The sequence below is a fragment of the Melanerpes formicivorus genome, unplaced genomic scaffold (genome assembly GCF_026170545.1).
Source record: "Melanerpes formicivorus ecotype bairdi unplaced genomic scaffold, bMelFor1.0.p_v2 SCAF_30, whole genome shotgun sequence".
Classification (NCBI taxonomy): Eukaryota; Metazoa; Chordata; class Aves; order Piciformes; family Picidae; genus Melanerpes; species Melanerpes formicivorus.
Window position 1 is genome coordinate 7124274 of NW_027142382.1, and position 24152 is coordinate 7148425.

General features: G+C 41.9%; 1 protein-coding gene across 2 annotated transcripts in view; it reads right to left on the minus strand.

Annotated features, from left to right (window-relative positions):
• Window positions 1–611: 611 nt before the first annotated feature.
• Window positions 612–24152, minus strand: part of RRP1B (ribosomal RNA processing 1B) — a 28390-nt gene continuing 4849 nt past the window's right edge. Inside the window, exons 2-16 of one of the 2 annotated variants that reach the window (XM_068155168.1) lie at window positions 22601–22683; window positions 21622–21679; window positions 20579–20664; window positions 19540–19601; window positions 17891–18020; window positions 16392–16456; window positions 15716–15879; window positions 15032–15132; window positions 14088–14185; window positions 13636–13655; window positions 13146–13271; window positions 9834–10570; window positions 6000–6143; window positions 5211–5277; window positions 612–4163 (exon numbers count right to left, since the gene is read on the minus strand). In XM_068155168.1, coding sequence (XP_068011269.1) covers window positions 3973–4163; window positions 5211–5277; window positions 6000–6143; window positions 9834–10570; window positions 13146–13271; window positions 13636–13655; window positions 14088–14185; window positions 15032–15132; window positions 15716–15879; window positions 16392–16456; window positions 17891–18020; window positions 19540–19601; window positions 20579–20664; window positions 21622–21679; window positions 22601–22683 — 2132 coding nt within the window. In that variant the 3' untranslated portion in view covers window positions 612–3972. Of the gene's footprint in view, window positions 4164–5210; window positions 5278–5999; window positions 6144–9833; window positions 10571–13145; window positions 13272–13635; window positions 13656–14087; window positions 14186–15031; window positions 15136–15715; window positions 15880–16391; window positions 16457–17890; window positions 18021–19539; window positions 19602–20578; window positions 20665–21621; window positions 21680–22600; window positions 22684–24152 lie in introns of both variants that reach the window. The other variant, XM_068155169.1, reaches the window with a different exon arrangement.

Sequence of the window (24152 nt, forward strand, 5' to 3'; positions counted from 1 at the left end):
GGAAATGTGTTTTACCTGAGGATTTGCATTTTGATGTTAGCAGTGCCCCAGCTGTGGATAGGTCACTTCTTTTTAGTTTGAATAAAGTTTTTTGCATTTCTGAGAATTCTCTGCCATTTTTGTTGATCCTGCACAGTTGCAGGGCCTGTCAGCACCCCAGGCGGAGATGCAGTGCTCTGTGCAGGACTCTCCAAGTACCTAACTCCATATGGCTTGCTGCTGCTACTACAACTAAGTACCTTTCAGTGTGACCATCTCTTACCTACTTCGACATCTGCAGCCATACCTTTGAAGTACACACCTTGCCCCATTATCCCTTCAGATACCAGTTTTCATTTTCAAGGAATGACAGTGTGAAATCTGCTTGTTTCTCCTGAGCAATCTTTCAGCTGTTGGTGTCTCCTCTATGGCCCAATTACAAGCTCAAGGTGTATGAACAGGTGTTTCTCATCACAGCCCTGCTCACTGCATCATTTTTGCTTACTTAATATAACAAAAATAAGAGAGAGAGCATGTGCACACATACAAGAACACCTTTGTATGTTCAAGTGCCTGCCCCCAGATGCTACTGTCCCATTTCCCACCCTGCAAACGTATACCTTAACCCAAAATACAATGTCCACAAAAAACAGATGGTTTATTGGACTAGACTAAAAGATGCAATACTTAAGACACTGCATTTGTATGAAGAATGCTGCTGCACAGGTACATAGAATGAGACACGGATTGTTTCTCTTCTGCCTGTAATGAAGTCTAAGCACAGGAAATAAATAACAGGAAAGGTATTTCATGCTTTCCAAGTCATGTAGCTTTGATAAACTGTAAAGGATGTTGGATGCCCTACAATTCAAATATAATTTCCACTTTTTTCCTTGCTGAATTAATATTGTGCTTTTTGGGTAGATTCAGATTGGATGATTGGAAGAAGATCTTCCCCATGAGGGTGGTGAGACACTGAAACAGGTTGCCCAGGCAGGTGGTAGAAAGTCCATCCCTGGAGGTTTTTAAGGCCAGGCTGGATGTGGCTGTGAGCAATCTGCTGCAGTGTGAGGTGTCCCTGCCCATGGCAGAGGGGTTGGAATTGGCTGATCCTTGAGGTCCCTTCCAACCCTAACAATTCTATGAAGCTATAAAGGATTATGAACTATTAGAATTTGAGAAGTACAAAGTTTATCAGATTCAAAAAGAAAATGTAGGGACAGTTGTTATGAAATATTGTCCTTTCAAAGGTATGCCATATTAACTTACTTTGACTCAGAACATGACTGGCAGCTCTAGAGTTGGAATAATATGATGGAAAAAAATCTATGAAGCAACATCAAATGGATCAGACCATTTTTTCTCTGCTGTTTTCCTACTGATAGGTCATCTCTTCTTATAGTACCATCCCAGTGGTAATCCCAGATGTTACCTTCTCTGTTTTGTCTTCAATTATTGGAATTGCCACTGTCCAAATATTTTGGGCAAGGTATTCAATTTAAACTAGCACTGCCAGTTCAGCTGCATGGCCAGCGCTTAGCTTTTGTTTGCAAAGTTGTCCTGACTGAAATTCCAGACACAACCGAAGACTATGCACGCTACAGACATGTATTTACAAAACATTCCACCAGTTTCATGGCACAGATGGATTATGCATGAATCCCAACAAGCAACCACATCACTAAACTATCAGATAAAACTTGACTGCCATTTCTGCCCTCTCCATTTAGCGCTGTGGACAACAAAATGCTTGGACAAGCAACAGGTTCAACGGATCCACAAAACCAACTGAAAGAGATCCAGACACCCACTTAAATACATTTCCATAATAAGTTATAGGTTTTAAAACTCAACCCAACCCAAACCCCAACGTGTCCTGATGCTGGATATTTCTGTTCACAGCAGACCTACCTACTGATTGTTTGCATCTCTAATGCTTGGAGGAACATGGCATCTTCATCCTAATGCCTTAACAACCATGCACATACAAATGCTTTAATGCATACTCCACAAGAGACTTTTCACCTACAGTACAAGATAAAGAATACAACATATTGAATGGTCTTTGTTAAACCCTACTTACCATCACCTTGTCCAAAAAATGCATTGTGCTAATATACAGTGAGATTACTTTTTTAATAGATAAATGAACAACAACTGCTCAAACAACAAGCGTTAATAATTTTTATCAGATGTATTCTCCAGGTTTCTTTACTGATCAGTCAAACCAATACAAGGTAAACCAAAACCAAACTAAATGAGAAAAGAGCAATATTACTTTCTGGCAGTACTACAAACTATAGACTGTCACAAACTTAGTGCAAGAACTGGCACGGATTAGAACTGAGCAAACTGTGACCAACCAGCAATCTAAAACGTGCAAAAGTATGTTGAGGAAATTAGAGATGAGCTGTGAAAGAGCAGCTTCAATCCAGTTGCTTACAGGGAACGATGTAGCAGAGGACAGTCAGCATCAAAGACTGGTAGAAAGTAATAATGAAGCATGCAAATAGGTTGTGTCACTAAATTTAACTTTGCTGGCTGAAGTGGCCAAATGTTTAGCATTTATCACCAACCAAGGAAATGAACCCTTTCTCTTACAGGATCACAGAAGTCACTGGTGGGAAGCTTCGACAGTAGTTTTGTTTTGGTTATGCTTTGAAGCTTAGCTCTAACATAGAGAACTGCTGCAAAGCCTTTACCCCATTCACATAAGCAAAACTTCCAAAGGATTTCTGATCTTCCAACCATATCAAAAAGGGTTTTATTTTCATCTGCTCTCCCTTCCTCATAGTTCCCCCTCAGAACACATTAATGGTCTCTCATAGGAGTACACTTCATTCTTTACCAAAGCAGTGAACAAAAAACAAAACCCATGCACAGTAGCAATAACATATGCAAATAAAAACTTAACACCAGGAAATGCTGCAGAAAGAATTCTGCTGCTTTTACATCAAAATCAAACCCAAGCTGTCTGGGCTGTAAAGTTTTACCCTGTTGAGAGGCACCAAAGCTTTTACAGAGAGATGTGCGTCCTAACCGAAGATGCACTACACGGATCTAGCTCACTTCAGGACAATCAGAGGTTCATTCACCAAACAAGATCTGAGTTCCAGTACAATGTGGTGACACCAGCTGCTAAAGAAGAAAATTAGGAGTCTTGTCAGACCTCCAGGAAAGACAGCAGTGGGGGTGAAGGGGAATCCATGGGAATATCAGAGAGTTCTCCTGTGCGAGAGCATTACTTCAGTTAGAGCAGAGAGAAGCAGCCAGCTTACATCAGAGGCGTAAGCCAGCTTTGGCACTTGTGTTACTGAAAATCATGTGGTGACTGTTCTCAGCTAAGCAGGCCACCAAGCTGTGAAGGTTTATTTGCAACAGCGACCACTTGAACAGTGAGGCATTTCTTATCCCAGAGAAAGCTTGTGTACTATCTGTAAAGCTACCCAAAGGCCAGTGGTCATTAGAGAGAGACATGAGGTAATTGCTATTTCCAGAAGAAGAACTAAGAGGACACCAAGGGTAATGCCGGAAACAGGACGGTGTCAAACCATAAAACACATCAACAAGCAGGTTTAAAATATACATTGTCTTCTTCCATCTGAAACCCTGGCCAGTGAAAGACAGTTTAATAGCATGAAGTTCTCTTAAACTGGCTCAAAAACCCCCAATAAAATCACCAGAACAATCAATCCCAGAACATTCCTTAAGTCAATGAACAAAGTCTTTTGGGAATGACATGAGGAAAGACCAGACTAGTGTACGCCAAACCTGAGTAGAGACTGAGTTTTGTTTCTTTTCTGTAAATAGGTAAGACAAGCATGGCAAAATACAGCTGAAGTGGTGTCAGGATAGCGTTGTCCCAGGTCACAACCAGAATTTTGTATATACAATTCATATTAACTTAAAAAAATAAGGAAGTTTAAAATACCTCCAGAGAACATTCTAGGTTAGCAAAATGTCCTGTACAAAAGTAGGCCACAATCTGTTGTTTTAGAACAAGCCCACAGCAGTTGCTCTCTTCTTAGCTGATACGGTGAGTCGTTTCTTCATCTGAGGCTCTCCTGTTGGGGTACATCTGGGTGACTTCAGCACCCCGTGACGGGGTTTCTGTTCAGGATTGAAAGCCACACGGGAGGGTCCTTCTGGGCTCACTAATATACTTTTGTCAGTCGTTTTAAATTCTGTGGAAAGCAAGCAAATAAGTTAAAAGAAGTACTGCTTCATGGAGTAATTGGTTGTGCCCATCAACTGTGGAATTGTCCAACCCTGGAAGTCTGTGTTGGACCCTTAAGTTTGCCATTAAAGATCAGAAGCCTAAGTCATTGGGAAAAAATGTAGAGGTGGTGGTGAAGAACATCTCTTAGCTGAGACCCTTTGAGAGAATGGGTCCTGCTGCAATCCACAGAGAGGATGTGAACCATTCCCCATGGTTTCACAGACCACCAAAGACTCTCAGAAACAATTCTTCTAGCTACCCTGAGAAGCTTTTGTTTAATAGCTGGTGATGGACAAGAAGTGGCTCTATTACGACTGTTAACCACCACTGCTCTAGATTCCTGGTTCCCCTTTCTGCTGGTAAGTAAGCATTTTTGTTCTCTTAAGACAGCTGTGTTACATTAACATAAACACATCAAACTCCACCATTCTCTGTTTGAACTTGGCCTACAGCACATCAGTTAGAAGATGTTAAATGAATACATGGAATACATGTCTGTGCTGTGTAGCAAGACATTTATTTACCAGGGAAAAAACTGCCTGCTTACACAAGTGATGCAGGAGGGAACTCACTTTTATCCACTTACTACCAAAAAGAAATCAGAAGTAACCAAGAAAAAAAATGAACCTTTGCTGTTATACAGCCTGAGGTCAGCAGCATATCATCACCTTTCTGCTGGGAAAGAGAAGTGAGCAATGAAGATTGTGAACTGCACATTTCCCTAAGAGGAGCTCTGCAAAGCAGGCGGCTCAGGAAGGGAATTCTGTCACCCGCTGCACTGTTTTCTATATGTAAGTTTCCATCTGCAACCTCATGTCCTAAATTTTGCCATCTCCCCTGGACAGGAACTTGAGGATCATTTATAAAATACATGCAAATACTGAGATAACAAAGGATTGAAATCATCCTGTTCTAGAGAGGTGAAGAGTGTAGGTGTGGACGAGTGCATACAGATTTCCCCTTCCCTGGCTACATGAGAGAGTGTGAAGACACATGGGTGCATTAGACTCACCAGCAGTCATGTTTTTATTCAAGCCAAAGGTGACTTTTTTGGAGCTGGATGACTGCAGCTTGTTCAGCTGTAAAACACAAAAAAGACATGAAATAAATCAAGATTTCTGAGGCAGTGCTACAAGTTCTTTTATATGCATCCCCTCAAAACTGAGGCAGAGCAGCTTATGTCCCTCCAGTTTAGAACCTCCCCAGTCCTTTGGCACACCCTGCTAGGACAGCACTGCTTTTAGCCAAAAGCAATCATGTTCCATTTGTAAAGAAATCACATACTCTCCCTAACATCACTACTTAACAACAGACAAGAAGATATTTGTGTATTATTGACCCCGCTGCATTCAGGCCTCAAAAGTGCAAAGTGGGTTTGAAAAGATGTTCTATGTTAAAAATGTTTAGAAAGGAGTATGCTGGAGGCCTGTACTACTGCCAGCCTCCACAAATATGAAGAAACAGAGGCTCCAAGTCCCTTAGCAAGCCTGAAAGACTGTTTATGCTTTTGTTTTCTCGTGACATGAGCGGGTTCACAATGGTGTCCTTGTAACAAGAAGGCATTTTTGAAAGCAAGGGGGAAGTAAGAGGAGATTTTAAAGATGCTTACAACTCATTCCTTGAAACTCTGGAGTCATGTGTGACTCTATAGCAACAGCAATTCCAGTTTTATCTGTCTGTGGCAGGAAACTGATGCAGAGGAGAAAAGACAGCATGACTGAGGTCACAGCCTGTGCTGGGGCAGGTAGCTTGTGAAGAGCCCTGTGCCCAGAGTCAGCTGCCCTCTGTGAGGTGGCATTACCTGCATGGATGGCCTGGTGGAGGAGATGGTACTTCTGGCTTTCCTGAAGAATAGTGGCTTTGGTAAAGTTGATTTTTCAAATTTTACAAAATCATTTCCTGGCTTGGCTTTCTTCTTCTTCAATGATAGAGCAACACTGCTCTCCTACAAGGGAGGAAAAGGAAACAAAATGCTCTCAATACAAAAGTACTGTAGTTACCTACACCTAGTGCAGCCATCAGAGCTTAGCAGACATGCCCTCTGTAAATATTGCCACAGCTGAGAGAGAGAGCTTGTGGGTACTCAAATAAACTAATCATCATGGTGAACCCTCAGGAGTTAATTTTGCAGTTAGCATGACTGGAAACAGGCATTTAAGGCAAGCTCTGCAGAGAAATAGGAAGGTCACTGCAAAGTAAAGAAGGAAGAACTTGTAATACTTGTCTGGCACATCCAGGAGTGCAAATGAAGACACTTTCCTCACGGGTGTGAGGCTGCCTTACAACTGACCCAGCTCTGCTCCACACAAGTGCTGGATTTTGGTGGTTTGTTTTTTCTTTCTTGCCCTTAAACAAAATCTCTTCTGTGGTACCTCTGGATGCATAAGATATGCAACTAATGAACAAACCTAGCTTTAGGCCAAAATGGATACTATGGAGAAAAAAGAGTGGAATATGAAGTCTGCCCACACTCTGAGTCCAGCTGCTGCGTATTGCTACAAGTTTGCTGCCTCAGATTCATCCTGAGGATTGCCATTAAAAACAATTCTCTCCAGCACAGGGCAATTCTTAGGACCTGTACTGGCACTGCCACTAATGAAGTGGACTACTCCAATGCTATCCAATCTATTGTCTATGGGCTCCAGATATCTGTGGACTACTGTTGAGGGGAAGTTCAGCCATGCTTCACATCAACCTGCAGATGTGACAGCCAAAAAGCAGTTTGCAGCCATGCTCTAGAATATATCCAGGGGATATGACCTCTTTCAATTTGGAAATCACTTCTGCTTCAATTAAATTGAAAAAGCATTAAGTCTTTTAGCTGAGTTCTGGAGACAACTGTGAAATAATACTGAACTTGTCTGGGGTTTTTTTTTGCCTTCTCCTCCTTCCTCTTTATATATGGAGCTAACTCTCTGGAGGTATTTGTTGCCTCTGAAAGCATGATTTCTGGGCACAAGACCAGTATTGCATAACTAAAATCAGGAAAAAAAACATACATCAAGCAATGAAAACACAGTTAGCAAAAGCTAACTTCCTTCACATTTGTGCAGTGGAACTTTACCCTGCTCTGTCTTTCTTATATGATTACTCTCATTCTCCTACTGACTCAACTCTCAAATTTCTCTCCTTGCCTGTGTCCCCCTGCTCCTACTCAACACACACATGCACACACAGCTACCTGAACTGGTCAAGAAACAGAAAATGCTGTAGTTTACTTGGAGTTACACATGAGAAGAGTAGCATGCTAGCCTTGTAGTTACTGGGTAGCCAGTTGACAGACAAGTGCTGGGGTCATGCTGCTGCCTTTCCCTCAGCAGTTATACTAATTTGTGCCAACAACCAATTTCCATGAAGCTTTCAGCTTGATAGATTCATCTTGAATTTATTGCAGGTCTTTGAACCTGTTGGCCAATTGCAGCAAAGTTCTACAGAGATGGGGTGGCATATTCATGCTTTCTTAGAAAGTAAAGTTTCATAGAGAAAGACAGACAAGATATGCAACATAGAATATTTAGGGAACAGGAGACAAAGCCAATGCTTCCTACTTTGAAAACTCTGCAGTGAAAAAAATGCAGTTTGCATATTGGGGAGAGAAATGTTTTAGTTCTTTGTCTCAGTACTTTATCATCAATAAAGAGAAAATAGAATTACAGAATGGGTTAGGTTGGAAGGGACCTCAGAGATCATCTCCTTCAGCCTCTCCACCATGAGCAGAGATGCCTCTTGACTTGGCTGCTCAAGGCCTCATCCAGCTTGGCCTTGAATACACTCAGGGAGGAGGCATCCACAGCCTCCCTGGACAGCCTATTCTAAGGTCTCACCACCCTTGTAATGAAGACTATCTTCCTCAGATCCAGTCTAAACCTACTCTCCTTCAGCTGAAAACCATTCCCTCTTGTCCTATCACTAGACACCTTTATGAAAAGTCCCTCTCCAGTTTTCCTGTAGGATGCCTTTGGATATTGGAAGGCAGCTATAAGGTTCCCCCTGAAGTCTTCTCCTTTCCAGGCTGAACTACCCCAGCTCCCTCGGCCTATTCTCACAGCAGAGATGTCTCACCCCTTGGATCATCTTTGTGGCCCTTCACCAAAGTTCTTCTAATATCATTTAAACAATATTTCAAAATGTATTTTTTCTCCCTTGAAGGACTAAGTGGTTAGTTCAAGTTCATCCAGGAAGGTGCTCTGCTTAACTAATGATACAGATTTAAAGTCAGAGGTGAGCTGATGGGCTAATAACATGCAGGTTGTAGTCACAGGAAGATGCAGCAGGTTTTTTGTCTTCTGAATCTCATTTATGCTTTATGAATTTTCTTTCCACCAAAGCAAGACTGTCAGCAAGACTTCCAGGAATACACACAGGACATGAGCAGTTAGAAGAATTTCAGTGGCAGAAGAGTGAAGAACCTTTGCAGTATCTCTCGTCGCAATGCTACTAAAAATACAGAGTGTAAAATGCTTCTCGACTCTCAAATTGCAGAGAAAAATCAATCCAAGAAGAAAACAGAGGTGGGAGGTGGAGGGAAAAAAACCACTAGGTTGTTTTGAAACAGTATGACAAATTTTTAAAGACTGCAGTTAGACCTCCCTGGTGAAAAACTTCAGTATTGTCTTTTCAAGACACTGGATCACTCATAAAGGTAATCATAGAGCCACTGATTAATCACAGTGCCATATTCTCTGCTCACTCTTTCCTCACACTGCACTAACAATTTGTTTAAGATGTAGAAGTGAACTATCAAAACAAGCCACTTTTTGAATTGATGTGGGCAATTTCAGAAGAATATACAAACCTAAGTAGTAATCTAAGTATACTAGTCTAAGCTGTTGAAAAAGGGATGTTCCACCTTCCCACTCTCATCCTTTGGCCAAAATATGTCCTTTGTGAACATGCTGCATGAGACCCAATGCAAAAGAGTAATCTAGAGAAGGACAAAAAAAATAAGACAACTTCATATTCATCCCAGTTTCATCTAGCTGAGTTCCTTCAGCTGAACAGCTGGCACAAGCAATAGAATAGAATAGAATAGAATAGAACCGAACCGAACCGAACCGAACCGAACCAGACCAGGTTGGAAGAGACCCTCAAGATCATCATGTCCAACCTATCATCCAACACCACCCAACCAACTAAACCATGGCACCAAGCACCCCATCAAGTCTCCTCCTGAACACCTCCAGTGATGGTGACTCCACCACCCCCCCGGGCAGCCCATTCCAATGGGCAATCACTCTCTCTGTATAGAACTTCCTCCTCACCTCCAGCCTAAACCTCCCCTGGCACAGCCTGAGACTGTGCCCTCTTGTTCTGGTGCTGGTTGCCTGGGAGAAGAGACCAACATCCACCTGTCTACAACCTCCCTTCAGGTAGTTGTAGAGAGCAATAAGGTTACCCCTGAGTCTCCTCTTCTCCAGGCTAAGCAACCCCAAGTCCCTCAGTCCCATGGCACAGGAGGACACAGACTGTGTTGGTTGGTGTGGATTTCTGGGGAATTGAGTTCTTTTTGGTGACAATGCATGATGGCATCAGCATGCAGCCTGCCCATGAAGGCCCACACTAAGAAAGCTAATACCAAATTTGAAAATGAGCCTGGAAGTTCATGAAGGCAGAGGAAGGAATGAGACATACGTACCCCCTTCCTGCTTTTCTTGCATGCAGTCTCCAGAACTCCATTGGCTTCAACAGAGTTTAGTGCATCTTTTACTTTTCTCTTATTTCTCAAGGCTGCTGCTTTCTGGCTGGAGACCTTCATCCCTTCCAAGCCAACAAGACTTGTCTTCAATTTTGCCTTTCTGGAGGGCACAGACTCAGTGTTTGCATCTCCTGACAGGGTCCCCAGCAAGCCTTCCTTGCTGGATTTCACGGTGGTTTGCTGCAAAAGGTTATCCCCATTCACCAGGACAGCCCCTGCTTTCTCTCTCTTTTTCACAACCTTAGTAGCTACTGGTGTGAGGGATGGGCTGACATCCTCTGCCTTGCTGGCATTAGTTGGTCCATTCTGACGTGCTGCTTTTACAGGAAGGTTTTGCACTTTGGTGTTCATTTTCTTCAGCCGACTCTTTCTACTCTCTTCTGCGTCAGTCTGGCTCTGCTGCACAGAGATTCTGTGATTTTCTCTGGTGTCACTTCCTACATTTGTGGTCTTATTTGCCTCATTTACTAGCAATTTCTTTTTCTTCCTTTCCTTGTTATTTTCTGGCACCTTTCCAAGGCTAAAATCATTAGACCCAGATGTTTCAGCTGTTCCCTTCTCAGAATTTCCATCAGCTGTTCCAGAATCAGCACTTGGGCTGTCCTTCTTCTTCCTTTTTTTCCTTTTCTTCTGGGTAACTGATGCCTTCTTCTCACTTGACATCTCTTGCTCATCCTCTAAAGCCACAGTAAAAAGAATACCATGTAACACAGACATGAAACTCACAGGGCTTTACAACTCCATTCTACTTCTTTTTCTCTAGCTTATGTGGCTTTTTTTTCCTTTTCAACTAGGCATACCATTTTGCTGCTAGCAGTAAGCACACGTTTTACTATCACAGCTGGTTAGGATGCTGCACTCTTCTGATGCCTGGTCTAATTAATATTGTACTGATTTTGCTTTGTCACAGCTAACAACTAAACCATTCCCTGTGGTAACCCTGTTTTGCAGAGCAATATCACTAGAACATGTTGTTATCATCCACCTGTTAAGTCCATCAGAAAGGCAACTCAGGGGTTGGAAGAGACCTCAAGGATCATCGAGTCCAACCTGTCACCACAGACCTCATGACTAGACCATGGCACCAAGTGCCACGTCCAATCCCCTCTTGAACACCTCCAGGGATGGGGACTCCACCACCTCCCTGGGCAGCACATTCCAATGACCAATGCCTCTCTCAGTGAGGAACTTTCTCCTCACCTCCAGCCTAAACCTCCCCTGGCACAACTTGAGACGGTGTGCCCTTGTTCTGATGCTGGTTGCCTGGCAGAAGAGACAAACCCCTTCCTAGCTACAACCACCTTTCAGGTAGTTGTAGAGGGCAATGAGGTCACCCCTGAGCCTCCTCTTCTCCAGGCTAAACAATCCCAGCTCCCTCAGCCTCTCCTCATAGGGCTTGTGCTCAAGGCCTCTCCCCAGCCTTGTTGCCCTTCTCTGGACACGTTCAAGTGTCTCGATGTCCTTCTTAAACTGAGGGGCCCAGAACTGGACACAGGACTCAAGGTGCAGCCTAACCAGTGCAAAGTACAGGGGCACAATGACTTCCCTGCTCCTGCTGGCCACACTGTTCCTAATGCAGGCCAGGATGCCATTGGCCCTCTTGGCCACCTGGGCACACTGCTGCCTCATTTTTAGGGGGCTGTCAGTCAGCACCTCCAGGTCCCTCTCTGTTTGGCAGCTCTCAGCCACTCTGACCCCAGCCTGTAGCTCTGCATGGGGTTGCTGTGGCCAAAGTGCAGCACCTGGCACTCGGACTTGAATGCCATCCCATTGGTCTCCGCCCACCTGTCCAGTCAGTCAAGGTCCCTCTGCAGAGCCCTTCCACCCTCTAACTGACTAACATCTGCTCCTAACTTGGTGTCATCTGCAAACTTGGTGATGACTGACTCGATCCCCTCATCCAGATCAATGAAGATGTTAAAGAGGATAAGGCCCAGCACTGATCCCTGGGGGACGCCACTGGTGCCTGGCTGCCAGCTGGCTGTGGCACCATTCACCACCACTCTCTGGGCTCAGCCTCCAGCCAGTTCCTAACCCAGCTCAGAGTGCTGCTGTCCAAGCCACGAGCTGACAGCTTAGCCAGCAGTTTGCTGTGGGGGATAGTGTCAAAGGCCTTGCTGAAGTCCAGGTAGACCACATCCACAGGCCTCCCCACATCCACCAGGCAGTCACCTGATCATAGAAGGAGATCAGGTTGGAGAGGCAGGACCTGCCCTTCCTAAATCCATGCTGGCTGGACCTGAGCCCTTGGCCATCCTTCAGGTGCGCAGTTATTGCCGCCAGGATAATCTGCTCCATCACTTTCCCTGGCACTGAGGTCAGGCTGACTGGCCTGGAGTTTCCAGGTTCCTCCATCCGACCCTTCTTGTGGATGGGGACCACACTGGCCAGTTTCCAGTCACCTGGGACCTCTCCAGTGAGCCAGGACTGGAGGAAAATGATGGAGAGCGGCTTGGCCAGCTCATCTGCCAGCTCTCTCAGCACCCTAGGATGGATCCCATCTGCTCCCATGGACTTCTGAGTGTCCAAGTGGCTCAGCAGGTCCTGAACTAATTCCTCATTGATTACCAGGGCACTGCACTGCTCCCTGACCCCATCGCCCAGCTCCGGAGGCCACTCCTCCTGAACTCCTGCCTTGCTGTTAAACATTGAGGCAAAGAAGGCGTTCAGGACCTCAGCCTTCTCCTCGTCTTCAGTCACAAACAGTAGTTTGGTGAGATATTTTTGAGTATGTTTTGGCTTGTGTTATGTCAATATAAGCTGTGACGCTAGAGATACTTACATGTGGTACTCAGTAACTCTCTTCACTTTCCCAGAAGCACCCCCAAATTCCTACATTCTGGCAGTCATCCCATTTTAAGAAGACTGACATGCTTCTGTTTCCCTACAGTAAATGGGACTGCTCACTGGAGCAGTGCAAACAGCCGCTTCCAGTTTGCTTTTGATTGAATTTAGAGGTGATGCTTGCTTCAAAACGGGTAACAAAATTCCCACCACTTCCAAAGAGACCTTAATTTCATATTTCACCTTCACAGACTCACAGAATGTTAGGGGCTGGAAGGGACCTCAAAAGATCACCTAGTCCAACCCCCTGCCACAGAAGGATCACCTATACTTCATCGCAACACGATAGAAACCAGCACATCCTGAACAACACGTTTGCCTGCTTCAGAACTGCCTGTAGCTAATGCTTTGCCAACTTACACAAGGGACTGTAAACTGCCTACATTCCAAAGGCCGATCTTGCCTTACCTTTTACTTCCTCCAATTTGTTTTTCTCCCAGGGCTTGACACCTTTTTTCTTTCGCCTTCTCCTGCTGAATTCATCCTCATCCTCATCTGTAGAAACATCTTCAAGAATATCTTGGGGAAAGATTCCTGTTGAATAGGAAGGAAAAAGTATCTGAAAACTAATAGTTCTATTTCTATGAACAGTTATGTTCACATACAGCATAACTCCCACAGAAAGAAAATCAACTCCTCATTCCCCACTCAACCTAAAAGAAAATCACATGATTGATCCCTGCTTACATAATTATCTTGCATTTAAGGACAAAGTACAAGGTTGCTCAAAGTTTGAAGGAGATTTGGTCATCTGACCAAAACCATGTGATGCGTCTTAACAAGATTTAAAAACCCCAACACCTCCCCAGCACAGTATTATTGATACACATTGTACAGGAACATTATGTATTCTTTAATGGAAAGAATCTCCTGTCTCTGTATGCTGCTCACTTCTTACCTTCTGATAAGTCTTGGAACCTGGAGGTGGGGAGGAAAGGGAGAAAAGGAAAACCAGAACAGAATTAGTGTTTCAGTATCAATACTAACACTGGCAGTATAGTGTCACTGTATTTAAGGTTTTGTCAAAATAAGAACAACAGATTTTGCACAGGAAGTTACGAAGAGCTCATTCCAGAAGAGATCTGCCTCAGAAATTCAAAACCTCAAACCAAATAAATGGAAGAATGGAGAAAACAATAATTTAACATTCTCCTATACCTGTAACTCACATGACATACCACCTCCTGCAGTACAAATCAGTCTAGTGCAGATGCACCTCAGCTAGCTGCAGCTCACTAGCACCAACAAGGAACAGGCATCGGGCACCTTATGCATGTTATCCAGGGCAAGCAAGGGTGGGGAGAAAGCAAAAGAAAAATTGAGGGCAAGGTGTATTTCAGTAGAACTCACTTTTTGACCAGCTTGTACAGACGCTTTCTGTTATGGGAAGGTGTGTTTTTCTTGCTTGCCAATTCAAAGAGTTTGTCAGCAACAGCCTTATAATCAAACTGTTGGAGGAAAGCAGGATATAGCTTTTCTTAGTGAGCTTATTCATGAAAGATAACCCAGTGCAACTTGCATCAACGCTGCGAGCAGCGTACACACCCCTTAATCAGTCTCTTCCTTTAAACTTCAAGTACTTCTTTGTTGAAATTTACACCCCCTTTACACATACATACTGAGTATTACAGATGGTTGCTTCATTAACAGAACAACTGAACTCAGGGTCACTTTCTCAAAGGTTCCTATCCTTTTCACTCCAGACAGAAGCCAACCAACTTCAAATCTCCCACAAATATTTAGCTAAACATCAGATTCAAAGTGTGTCACATCCTAGTTCTTGCTTAAGAGCCACAGATGCATGCAAGTTGTCTACATGGTTGTCTGCATGTCTACAGTTGTCTGCATGGTTGATGGGTGGATCTGTCACTGTATTGTACTGGAACTGGGTTTAAACCAACTCCATATTGCAACATGTTACCCCCTCACCTATGTATCCCATCTTCCATTACTTTTACTGCCAGTGAACTTTAGGCTGATTGCTTCACCACCCAGAGTGACTTGGCTTTTACCATACATTTTTGAACTCTTGAAACAGGAAGGGAGGACCAGAAAATAGAATGTGTGGGACAGAGGAAGAAAAAAAATCAGACTTTACATATAGATATATTTCCTTATAAACTACTCCTAGAGTACACACTACATAAATACCACCTTACAATAAAGCAGAAAATTAGTATTTTGTAACATGTTTATCCAATTAACACCTTTTACTTCTGTACCTCTGGAAAGGAATGGGGGAAAAAAAGACTACTAAGAGAGAGTATCAATAACAGAGCAAACAAGCCACAAACCTGAAGGACAGTCCCAAGACCATCGTTGTCATCATCATCATTTTCACAAACATCCTCTGTTTTTTCACAGTTCTGTGCTGATTTTCTTGACAAACCTCGGTCTGCTATTATAGAAAAAAAAACCCCAGACTGCAGGTTAATGTTTAGTTGGTAAAAACCAAGATAGCACACCCTGCCCTGGTAGACAGAAGATCAGGTGTGTTTTTCACCATGTCATCTTGTGGACCTGGACTGATTTAATTACTTTATGCAACCACTATGCAATACATAACTGAAGTGTCATGTGGCTCCTTTTAAAGAAATGCCTCTGTACCAGAATATATCTGAACTGAAAACTCTCCCGCTCAGATTTCTATTTTTATTTAATTTAATTAATTTTTATTTTGATTTAAAACTCCCAAAGCCTCATCTTCACAAACATTATGGACATCCAAGAGCTAAAAGCCAGAGTGGGTTATTATGTAGCACCACTGCAGAAAACTGATGCTGCCTGGTTGTACAAAGACCACTGATATTTGTGACTTTTCTTTTGGAAACCCTTAGAGCACATCTGAAAGGAAGACAGGAAAATACAGTTACCCTTACACCATCTTGAATGTGTGTTTCACTGGTTCAGAGCAGAAACATAGTTTTAAGAAAGAGATTTTTGAATTCCAGCAAGGCTACTTAGAATTTCCCCCTCACCTTTGGTTTTAAGCACCTCTTCATTTTCTTCCTTGTCTTCTCCAGAGTCATCCTCCTCATCACTGTTGCTACCTAGTTCTTTCATTAGGTCCTCAATGGCGTAGGGAGACTGATCCACAATGACCTCAAAGATACCAGTGGCTATGGCATGCAGCATACATCGACTGCATTTCAAGAGAGCAGAGAGGAGTTGAAAGGCAGAAGCATACATACCCTCCTCCTTCACATTAAAAAACAACGGAAATTTGAGGGACACAGGGAAAAGGAGTAAGAGAAAGCAGAGGAACGTCTAGCTCTCCAGCTGAGGGACGTGAACCTGTCGCTTCCTAAAATGAAGCCCTTTAATCCAAACAGCATCCTACCAATATTTCCTTCTTAAATTTCACTGTTTACATGCTGTTCTACATTACACTGCAACAACAAACTGGCTAACCAGTTCAGCATGCATGTTTGAAAAAAATAACCAGACAAAACCAACCAACACAGGTTGATATGGTTCTTATAAATCTATGATGAGTTTGGTAAATGACTGTGCACATCATTAGTAAAATATCCTGCTTTCTCTACATTCTGAAGTTACACTATGACTCTTCTTCAATCCATTTATTACCATTTGCAGTGTCATATGCAAAATTTCTCAGTTCTTATAGAATATTTATCCTTCCATTAAACTTACTCTTTTGACTTGGCAGCAATTTTGCAGAAAGGTTCAATGAACTTGAGATTCTGGTCTGCTGTGAGCTGCAGGAATAGAAAGATAAAACATAGTGAGTACAGTAAATATTGTAGGTATACACTCAAAGTTCTTGAATATCTGGTGTAGGAGGACCTTCTTTAAGAAGGTCAGACAAAGCTTTTCAGCATACTATCTAATTGTAACTCACAGTAGTATCCAGTGACTGCTTGTTACCATTGCTACCACTAATTTTCAGATAGTCTCTGAGAGCATTACAAAAATGCTGAGTGCTTTGCAGACTTTAGTATACTGAGCACAGAAATATAACAAAACTTCTTATTTTAGACAAGGAAACACGAGGCAGAGAGCAGCTAAATAATTTGTGCACTTTCACCAAGAATGTCTGTAGCAGACGTGAGCAAAATCCAGGTTCCTCTTAACTGGACTGCTTGGACCAGAACACTGTCAGCTACAGCAGTACTAAAGATAAAAACCCTTTCCTAAATTCAGTTTATGAGCATCAGCTGTGACATCAAACAGCGTAGGGGATTAATTCCCCATGATTCCTTTGAGTGGCTTAGCTGCAGTTGTGTGACTGTGGAGGAGCAGAAATTATTTTGGGATTCATGTGCAGGCACTTCTCTTGCACAGACAGACATTCCTTTGACGCTCCACGACACAGCACCATAAAAGCTGCAGGCAGAATTGCTTTCGGTACTGACTGCAAAGGATACAAATGGAAAATCGCTAACAGCTTTGTCCATTGCAAGGCGACGTATCAGATGGCAGAAACAAGAGGAGGTGAATGAGCAGAAAGCTGGAAAGGACATCTGGGCGGCGAGCAGCTCGCCCTAGTGGAGTAACCAGAGACAGACGCTGTGGAAGAAGGTCAGCAGCGACAGCTGCAGTAACAGCCTTCCAGTTGCTGCAACACTCTGCATCACTGTAACATCTACTAAAATTGAGGGCAACCAAACCAGCGATATACAGCAGAGAAGGACAGGTATCATCAGCAAAATAAACAACTGGATGTAGGGGAAAAATTGCTCAATGCAAAAGTTTGAAGCTGGCAGTAAGCAAGTACTACTGAACTTTGAAAGCTCCATTGCTTCCTCCATTTAGATGTTACACAATCAACCATGAGCAGGTCTTAGGTCAGTTTTTGCAAAAGGAAAGACTGACTGGCAAACATGCTCACAGAAGAGAAAAGATGTTAAGTCTTTCCTGTTCAACAAATGAGGATGGTCTAATTTTCCACTCACTATTCCCAGCCTTAGTTTGGAGCCATTAGTCAGGAACTTGAGAAAAACTACTGTATTTTCACTGTTTCACACTAAGGGGTGAACAAAAGTAAAAGCATAAATTGCAGTAAGTCACCTTATTCATGCTTATTCAATATTGCTATGTTAAAGCTGTTATACATGAGCTAAAAAGTAAATTTGTCCTAAAATGCTGCATGCTAACATTAACTGGGAAGAAAATTCAACATCTTTTCTAACCTCCTTTGCACCAACTTTAGCCAGTTCATTCAGATAGATATCAATGAAATGAAACTTTATGCCAGTGGGAGCATTGCTGTCTGGGTCCATAATTTCTTTCATTAGTAGCTGCAGGAGTGGTTCAATTAGTCTGAAATAAAAAGAAAAGAGGTAAAAGAAGGGCAAGATATTCATATCTAATCACTCATGTTCTCTTTGCTTTGAAAACAAACTCCAGTCATTCATAGTTCTACCAGTTCTTTAAGGTGGCTATACAATACTTGTAAGAAATAAATCCAGTGACCAATTTTCAGCAAGCTTCTAAAGAAGCCCACCCACAGTCAGAACTCCTTATAGTCTGCATGATTTTGTAGCATCAGACAATCCACTCAATGCAGCTTGCTGCAATGAAAATCACTGTTTTAAAACTCACAAGTTAATCTGGACTGAAGTTTACTGTGTCACATGATTGATGGGTAAGAGGAGGGCTTTTGCAATTTGAGCAGGGCAGTCCAAAGACGTAGCATCACATTCATCCATCTTTGACTGGCAACGCCTCACACCCTTCTATTTTATGAAACAATTTTCATTCTGGCGCACACCCAAGGATGAAATTTAGCACTGATCCTTCTCAAACTCATTTCAACCATGCAGACTTTGCCTTCAATAAAGCACGTTCTCCACTGTCCCTCAGATCAGAATAACTACACTGAAAAAGAGACTGAAGGCTAAACTAAGCAGACAGAAAACATCATCCCAAGAGCTCAAGCCAGAAGTGACTGAGCTATGCACAAGCAGAACTGTGGCTCTGTTCAGTTATTAACTTCTGTAGTACTAACAAACATATGGCTCAGAGACACACTGTAATGGCTGCACCTAAGCAGCAATTGGTACTTTTTTCTTTTGATAACAGAGGTTATCAAGCACAAAAAGACTCAAAGCTCTTAATAAGCTTCAACATAGACCAAGCTTAGCAGCGGCACAAGAGTTCTAGACAGAGAAGGTGACTGCAATTACTTGCCACTTCATAATCAAGTATGGGAGACACACAAACAAAACCACTGATGCACAGCCAGTTTGCAGTTAAAGAGTTCTGTCTTAACAAAAATCAAGTCACCATGATTAAACTCAGTAAAATAAAAGTTAAAGTAAGTCATAGCCAATCAGAAAAGCAGGTCAACCAAAAGCCAAAACCAACAAAACCAAATTCCTTTTCTGTATTTTCTGTGATACAAGTTCCCTGTCTAATCTCTCCATTCCATTCGTAATTCTCCTAGCTTCATCAGTCAGATCTAGCAAACTCCATGAAAAATCTGGAGTCCTCAGATTACACAACTGCTTGGAATACCACACAAGTTGCTATGTTCAGGCTTTGCATAAACTACACATCAATTACTTTCTCTGTGAAACATGCACTAAATGGCCTAGGTGAAAAAATGTGAGAGTTAATCAATTGCAGTGTTAACTTAGCTTTGTTTCTAAATTACATATCCTAAGTGATCTGGAGAAGAGCAATGTGTTAAGTGACCTGGAAAAAAGTAAGCCTTAGTGTTAAGACTATGTGACAGCACTCTCTAAGGAGAAAAAGGATCTATTAAATGAAAACATCTTTTATCAAAGTAAATTGGGCAACCTCTCTACGATACCACTCTGCTCAGAAATCTGCTTACCTTTCATCCCACTCACTTCTCTTCAGCACTTCAAAGGACTGCCTCAAAACCATACGCATTAGCTGCAAAGGACAAACTTCGTTACGTGTGTTGCTCACGAGAACAGATAAAGGAATCACTGTGGCTGTAATGTGAATGGACTTCTTAGTAAACCTCTTTGTAGCACAAGGTGGGAAGCTTTCTCTTATGATCATTTGGACAGACTTGTCTTTTATGTCAAGCAACAGAATGCTGTGAAGCTCAAAAGACAATAAACTGTTTTCATATCCTGAACACAGAAAAATCCATGACATTTCTACTGTACAGCTTTCTGTTGCTCCAATGTCCTGATTTCTGGAGACAAGAACATGTGTCAGGTAACAATAATAATTTTATTTACTTGAAACTTGAAATGAGACAGACATATGTAAAATAGCTACACTAAACTGGCTCAAAGCACTTCATTTACTGAAACACCTGGTTTTGCTAACCTTGAGAAGCAAAACCCTGCAGTGACTGTGCCTGCAATTAACTTCTTTCAAAGAAGATGATAAATGTGATTTTGTTCTTTACAAAGGCAGGTCTTTTAAGAGTCTTCTCTCACTGATTTTACTATTTAATATAGTTTTCCTATAGAAAGAACTCTGGTAGTTCAATGTACCACAGTGGATTTTCTTTAGCGGGGGAAAGTTGGGGTTCTTGTGACAACTACTTTATAGAGAGTCATAAAAAAGTCTTTAAAGCATCTAATCTAAATAACTGATGTTGATGCAGCATCCCCTGAGATAGTATTTGTATTCCACATGGAAATCAATGAGAAACATCACTGTGTTATAAAGGAAGGCAAATAAAAAGCACTTGCAGCATGATACAGACTGTAAGCTTTTAGATCTGAGGTAGTAACTAAGGGCCTTTAAAACAAGGATCTCTTGCAGTACATCAAGAACACTGTCACTTGTCTTCTCTTTCAATATACATAAATGCAAGTGCAGACGAAGCTGCCTTCCAGCACACCAGCAGGTTTTCTTGCAAAAAATACCTAAAAGGGAGTTAGCATTACCATATAGAACTTATCGAGACGCAGATTGTCTATCCCATTCCATTCGCGGTTCACAGTCTGCCAGAATGTCTGAAGGAACAGGTGTCCTGTAAAATAGTAAGGAAAAAAGTTACCTGCAGGTCTGGCACAATGGTTTATTTTACTAACCTAAAAGAATCTCAAAAAAAACACCTAAATGTGAAAAAGGGATTTATTTTCCTAGGGATTTGCCTAGTGACAGGGACAGAGCTGCAGGAAGACACATTTCAAATGGGTACCAGGACAGATCAATTAAATCTCAGAACAACACAAGAAAAGGCACACAGCTGCTTTAAAAGGCAAATATTAATTCAAGGACAGACTTCTATCTGTTTTGTGTTACATACACGAAAGTTAGAGCAAAAAATCCACGCTACACTCATTTCTACCCATGCAAGATTTAACACTGACTGAGCATTCTATTCCAAGTGAATTTGAAACACTAGGTTCTTAACAGCTCAGGAAAAAAGGTTGTAAGAAATACACAGAAGAACTAAGTCTATGCAGAATGGCAAAGTAAGGGGACAAGTTTGCTTTGCTACCCATTCTGCTCACTGATATCACACTGGAGATAAAACCACAACTGAAAATAAACTGCATCTCATACTTCCCTTAATGTAACCACATACACCAGCTGGGCTAAAAGTAAAGAAAGGAAAGCCAAAGCAGCACCTCTACCTGTCTGTCTCTATTACAGCACTGAGACAGTGGCCTCTAAATCCCTAAAGATGAAAGTATCTTACAAAGTATTAGGTAATTAAATAGTAGAGTAGAGTAGAGTAGAGTCGAGTAGAGTAGAGTAGAGTAGAATAGAATAGGACTAGACTAGACTAGACCAGGTTGGAAGAGACCTTCAAGATCATCGCGTCCAACCCATCAACCAATCCAACCCACCTAAACAACTAACCCATGGCACCAAGCACCCCAGCAAGTCTCCTCCTGAACACCTCCAATGATGGTGACTCCACCACCTCCCCAGGCAGCCCATTCCAATGGGCAATCACTCTCTCTGTACAAGTACTTACGAGTCTCTGTATTCTGGATGATGTGGATAAGCTGTGAGATATTGTTTACAAGTTCCTCCTAGAAGTAAATAGATATAGTTAGTATAGTGTGCTGCAGAGCTTGGTCTCCTCACTAAACATGCAAACAATAAGAAATACAAATATCATGAAACATTCCTCATAATGACAACTACTTTTTAACAGCTGCTTTAGTACTGTAGTTATCATTCCACTTGGGTTAGATCAGTTGTAAGAGAAGATTTAAGGTTAACAAGCCCTGGTCATTTCACCTGATCTATCTCTGCCCAAATCATCTTTTTGACAATAGAGAAAATTAAATTAAGAGGAGAAAAATCCCATGTATTTGAATCAACAAGTGATGCAAAACTTTAGGGGTATTGTTTTCATGTAGTGTAATTCTAGGTGGAGCTCTCTATGCTATGTGTGAGATAATCAATTTTCAAACCACTTGTCTGTTTGTATGAATAAAGTTTAAGTGAGGTTACTAAGATCTGGTACTCCAAAACTGGTATGTTTTGAAAGGAGGGACACAAACTGGCAGCACCTGACAAAAGTCACTGGTAGAAACAAAGTTGGTAGTAGAGGAAGTGCTACCAAGCTAACAGAAGAAAAGTAAGCGTCCACCATTCAAATTAGGCTAACTAAAGGTTGCACATACTTAGCAGCTGCAATTAAGGGCAATCTGCACTTACTGCTTAGTTCCACCAAATAACAGCAGATATTTCAATTCTGGTTCTGGAAGGTTAACAGCTATACCTGCCATTCAGAAGGTGACTTCAACCATGATGCTATTTAAGCTTCTGTTCGTGTAGTGAAAATCTCTGAGTTATGGCCACCTCTCCTATACATGCCACATTTCAGCAGCAGGTGAGCAAAGGTGAGCAAAATTCACTACAGTAATTTTAACTATTCTGATTTAGTATGTCTGTGTACCTCTAGAAGAGATCCACTCAAGCAAACATAAAACCAGTTAGGATACCTGCAGCAGAGGTTTATCCTGCATCCACACACAATAGAACAGGCCTTTCCATATTTTCAGCAGTTCTTCCTGGCTGAAGCCACCTGCAGCACAAAAGAACTCTGAATATCAAAAAAACAACTACCAAATTTGCACCAAAATATTTTCAAGCAATTCCCTCTGTTCCCTGCTTTCTTCTTTATTTTCGTTATATTTTCTTGAGTAAATCTTGGTTCCCAGTGGAAGTGGTAGGAGGAAGTGGAAGTCAGCTTGTTGCAGTTCAATGATTCCATGGCTGTAAGCTTCTACCTTGTACCAAAGTAAGAAAGATTTCAAAGAAATCATGCTTGAGATGAATATTAAGATAAATCAAAATCACACATTATAAGGGTTAAGTACCACATGGAAAATAGTATTTTACTGCCAGCAACAGTTTCTCAAGAACCTTTTAAAAACTGTATTACTCATGATATCAAATACATTCCTGGGAAATAAAATGCTAACAGTGTGCCATTACAAGATAGCTACAGTAACTTACTACAGCCACTTTCAAACTATGGCCTATTAAGTACTCAAATAATTTGAAGAGAAATCAGGTTAAAAATGTAATCATCATCAGTAAGCTCAAATTAATTCCAAAAAGACCACTGTCAATTTTGAAAACTTCTCAGGGATCTGCCAATCAAAAAGTCTGAGCCCCACTGCTAGATCTAAACTGAGTATGGCCTCCTTGGACCAAGTCATCTGAAAGCAATTACAACAACTGCATCATTCTCCACTCAGAAAAAACCCCCAAATTAACATGTTAGTTAAATTGTCCACAGTCATGCTTTGTTGAAAAGAAGGAAGCAGAGCTGAGCAAAGGGAATATGCAAAATGTTACACAGGAAGCAATGTATCTAGGAATATTCAACATTAATTATAAGGTTAACTTAGATTTGGCAGTAATGTGAAGATGAAATATGAAACAACTTGATTCAATGATCTAGTATTTATTGAAGTGTTAAAATTAACTCTCAACAGAGTTACATGGTACTTAGCAGTAAGAAGCAGGCCTAACCTCCCATGCAGCTTTAACTGTACGGGGGCATCAAACATTAGGCTTATGTCTAGGGGATGTCATCTGCTACTGATGAACATGACACAGGAATTCTTCCCTCTCCAGGGCCTACAGACTTCCATGGAGCTGCTTTTCATGCACGGAGGGCTTTGTAGAGTGTCCTAGGCAGTCCTTCATCCATTTGACAAAAGACCCTGATAAAAATGTTTTAGAGCAATTTCCTTATCCTAGTCACTCCAAAAAGGACTTCCAAGATGGGGGTTTTCAACTTCATCTATCCTGCTCTCACCATCTGCAGCTGGCTAACAATTATCATTTAAGGGAGGTTATTTTAAAACCTGAATCTATTATATTAGGAACCATAGTGCAAAAAAATTGAGGCCTTCTTTAATTTAAAGGTGCCTTGAGAAATTTATTTGGTTTAGTTCTGCCCCTCGGCACAGTGTGGGAGCTTGGACTAGTGATGTTATGACCACACACTAAAGATGTGCTTGCTGCCTTAAAAGAACCCTT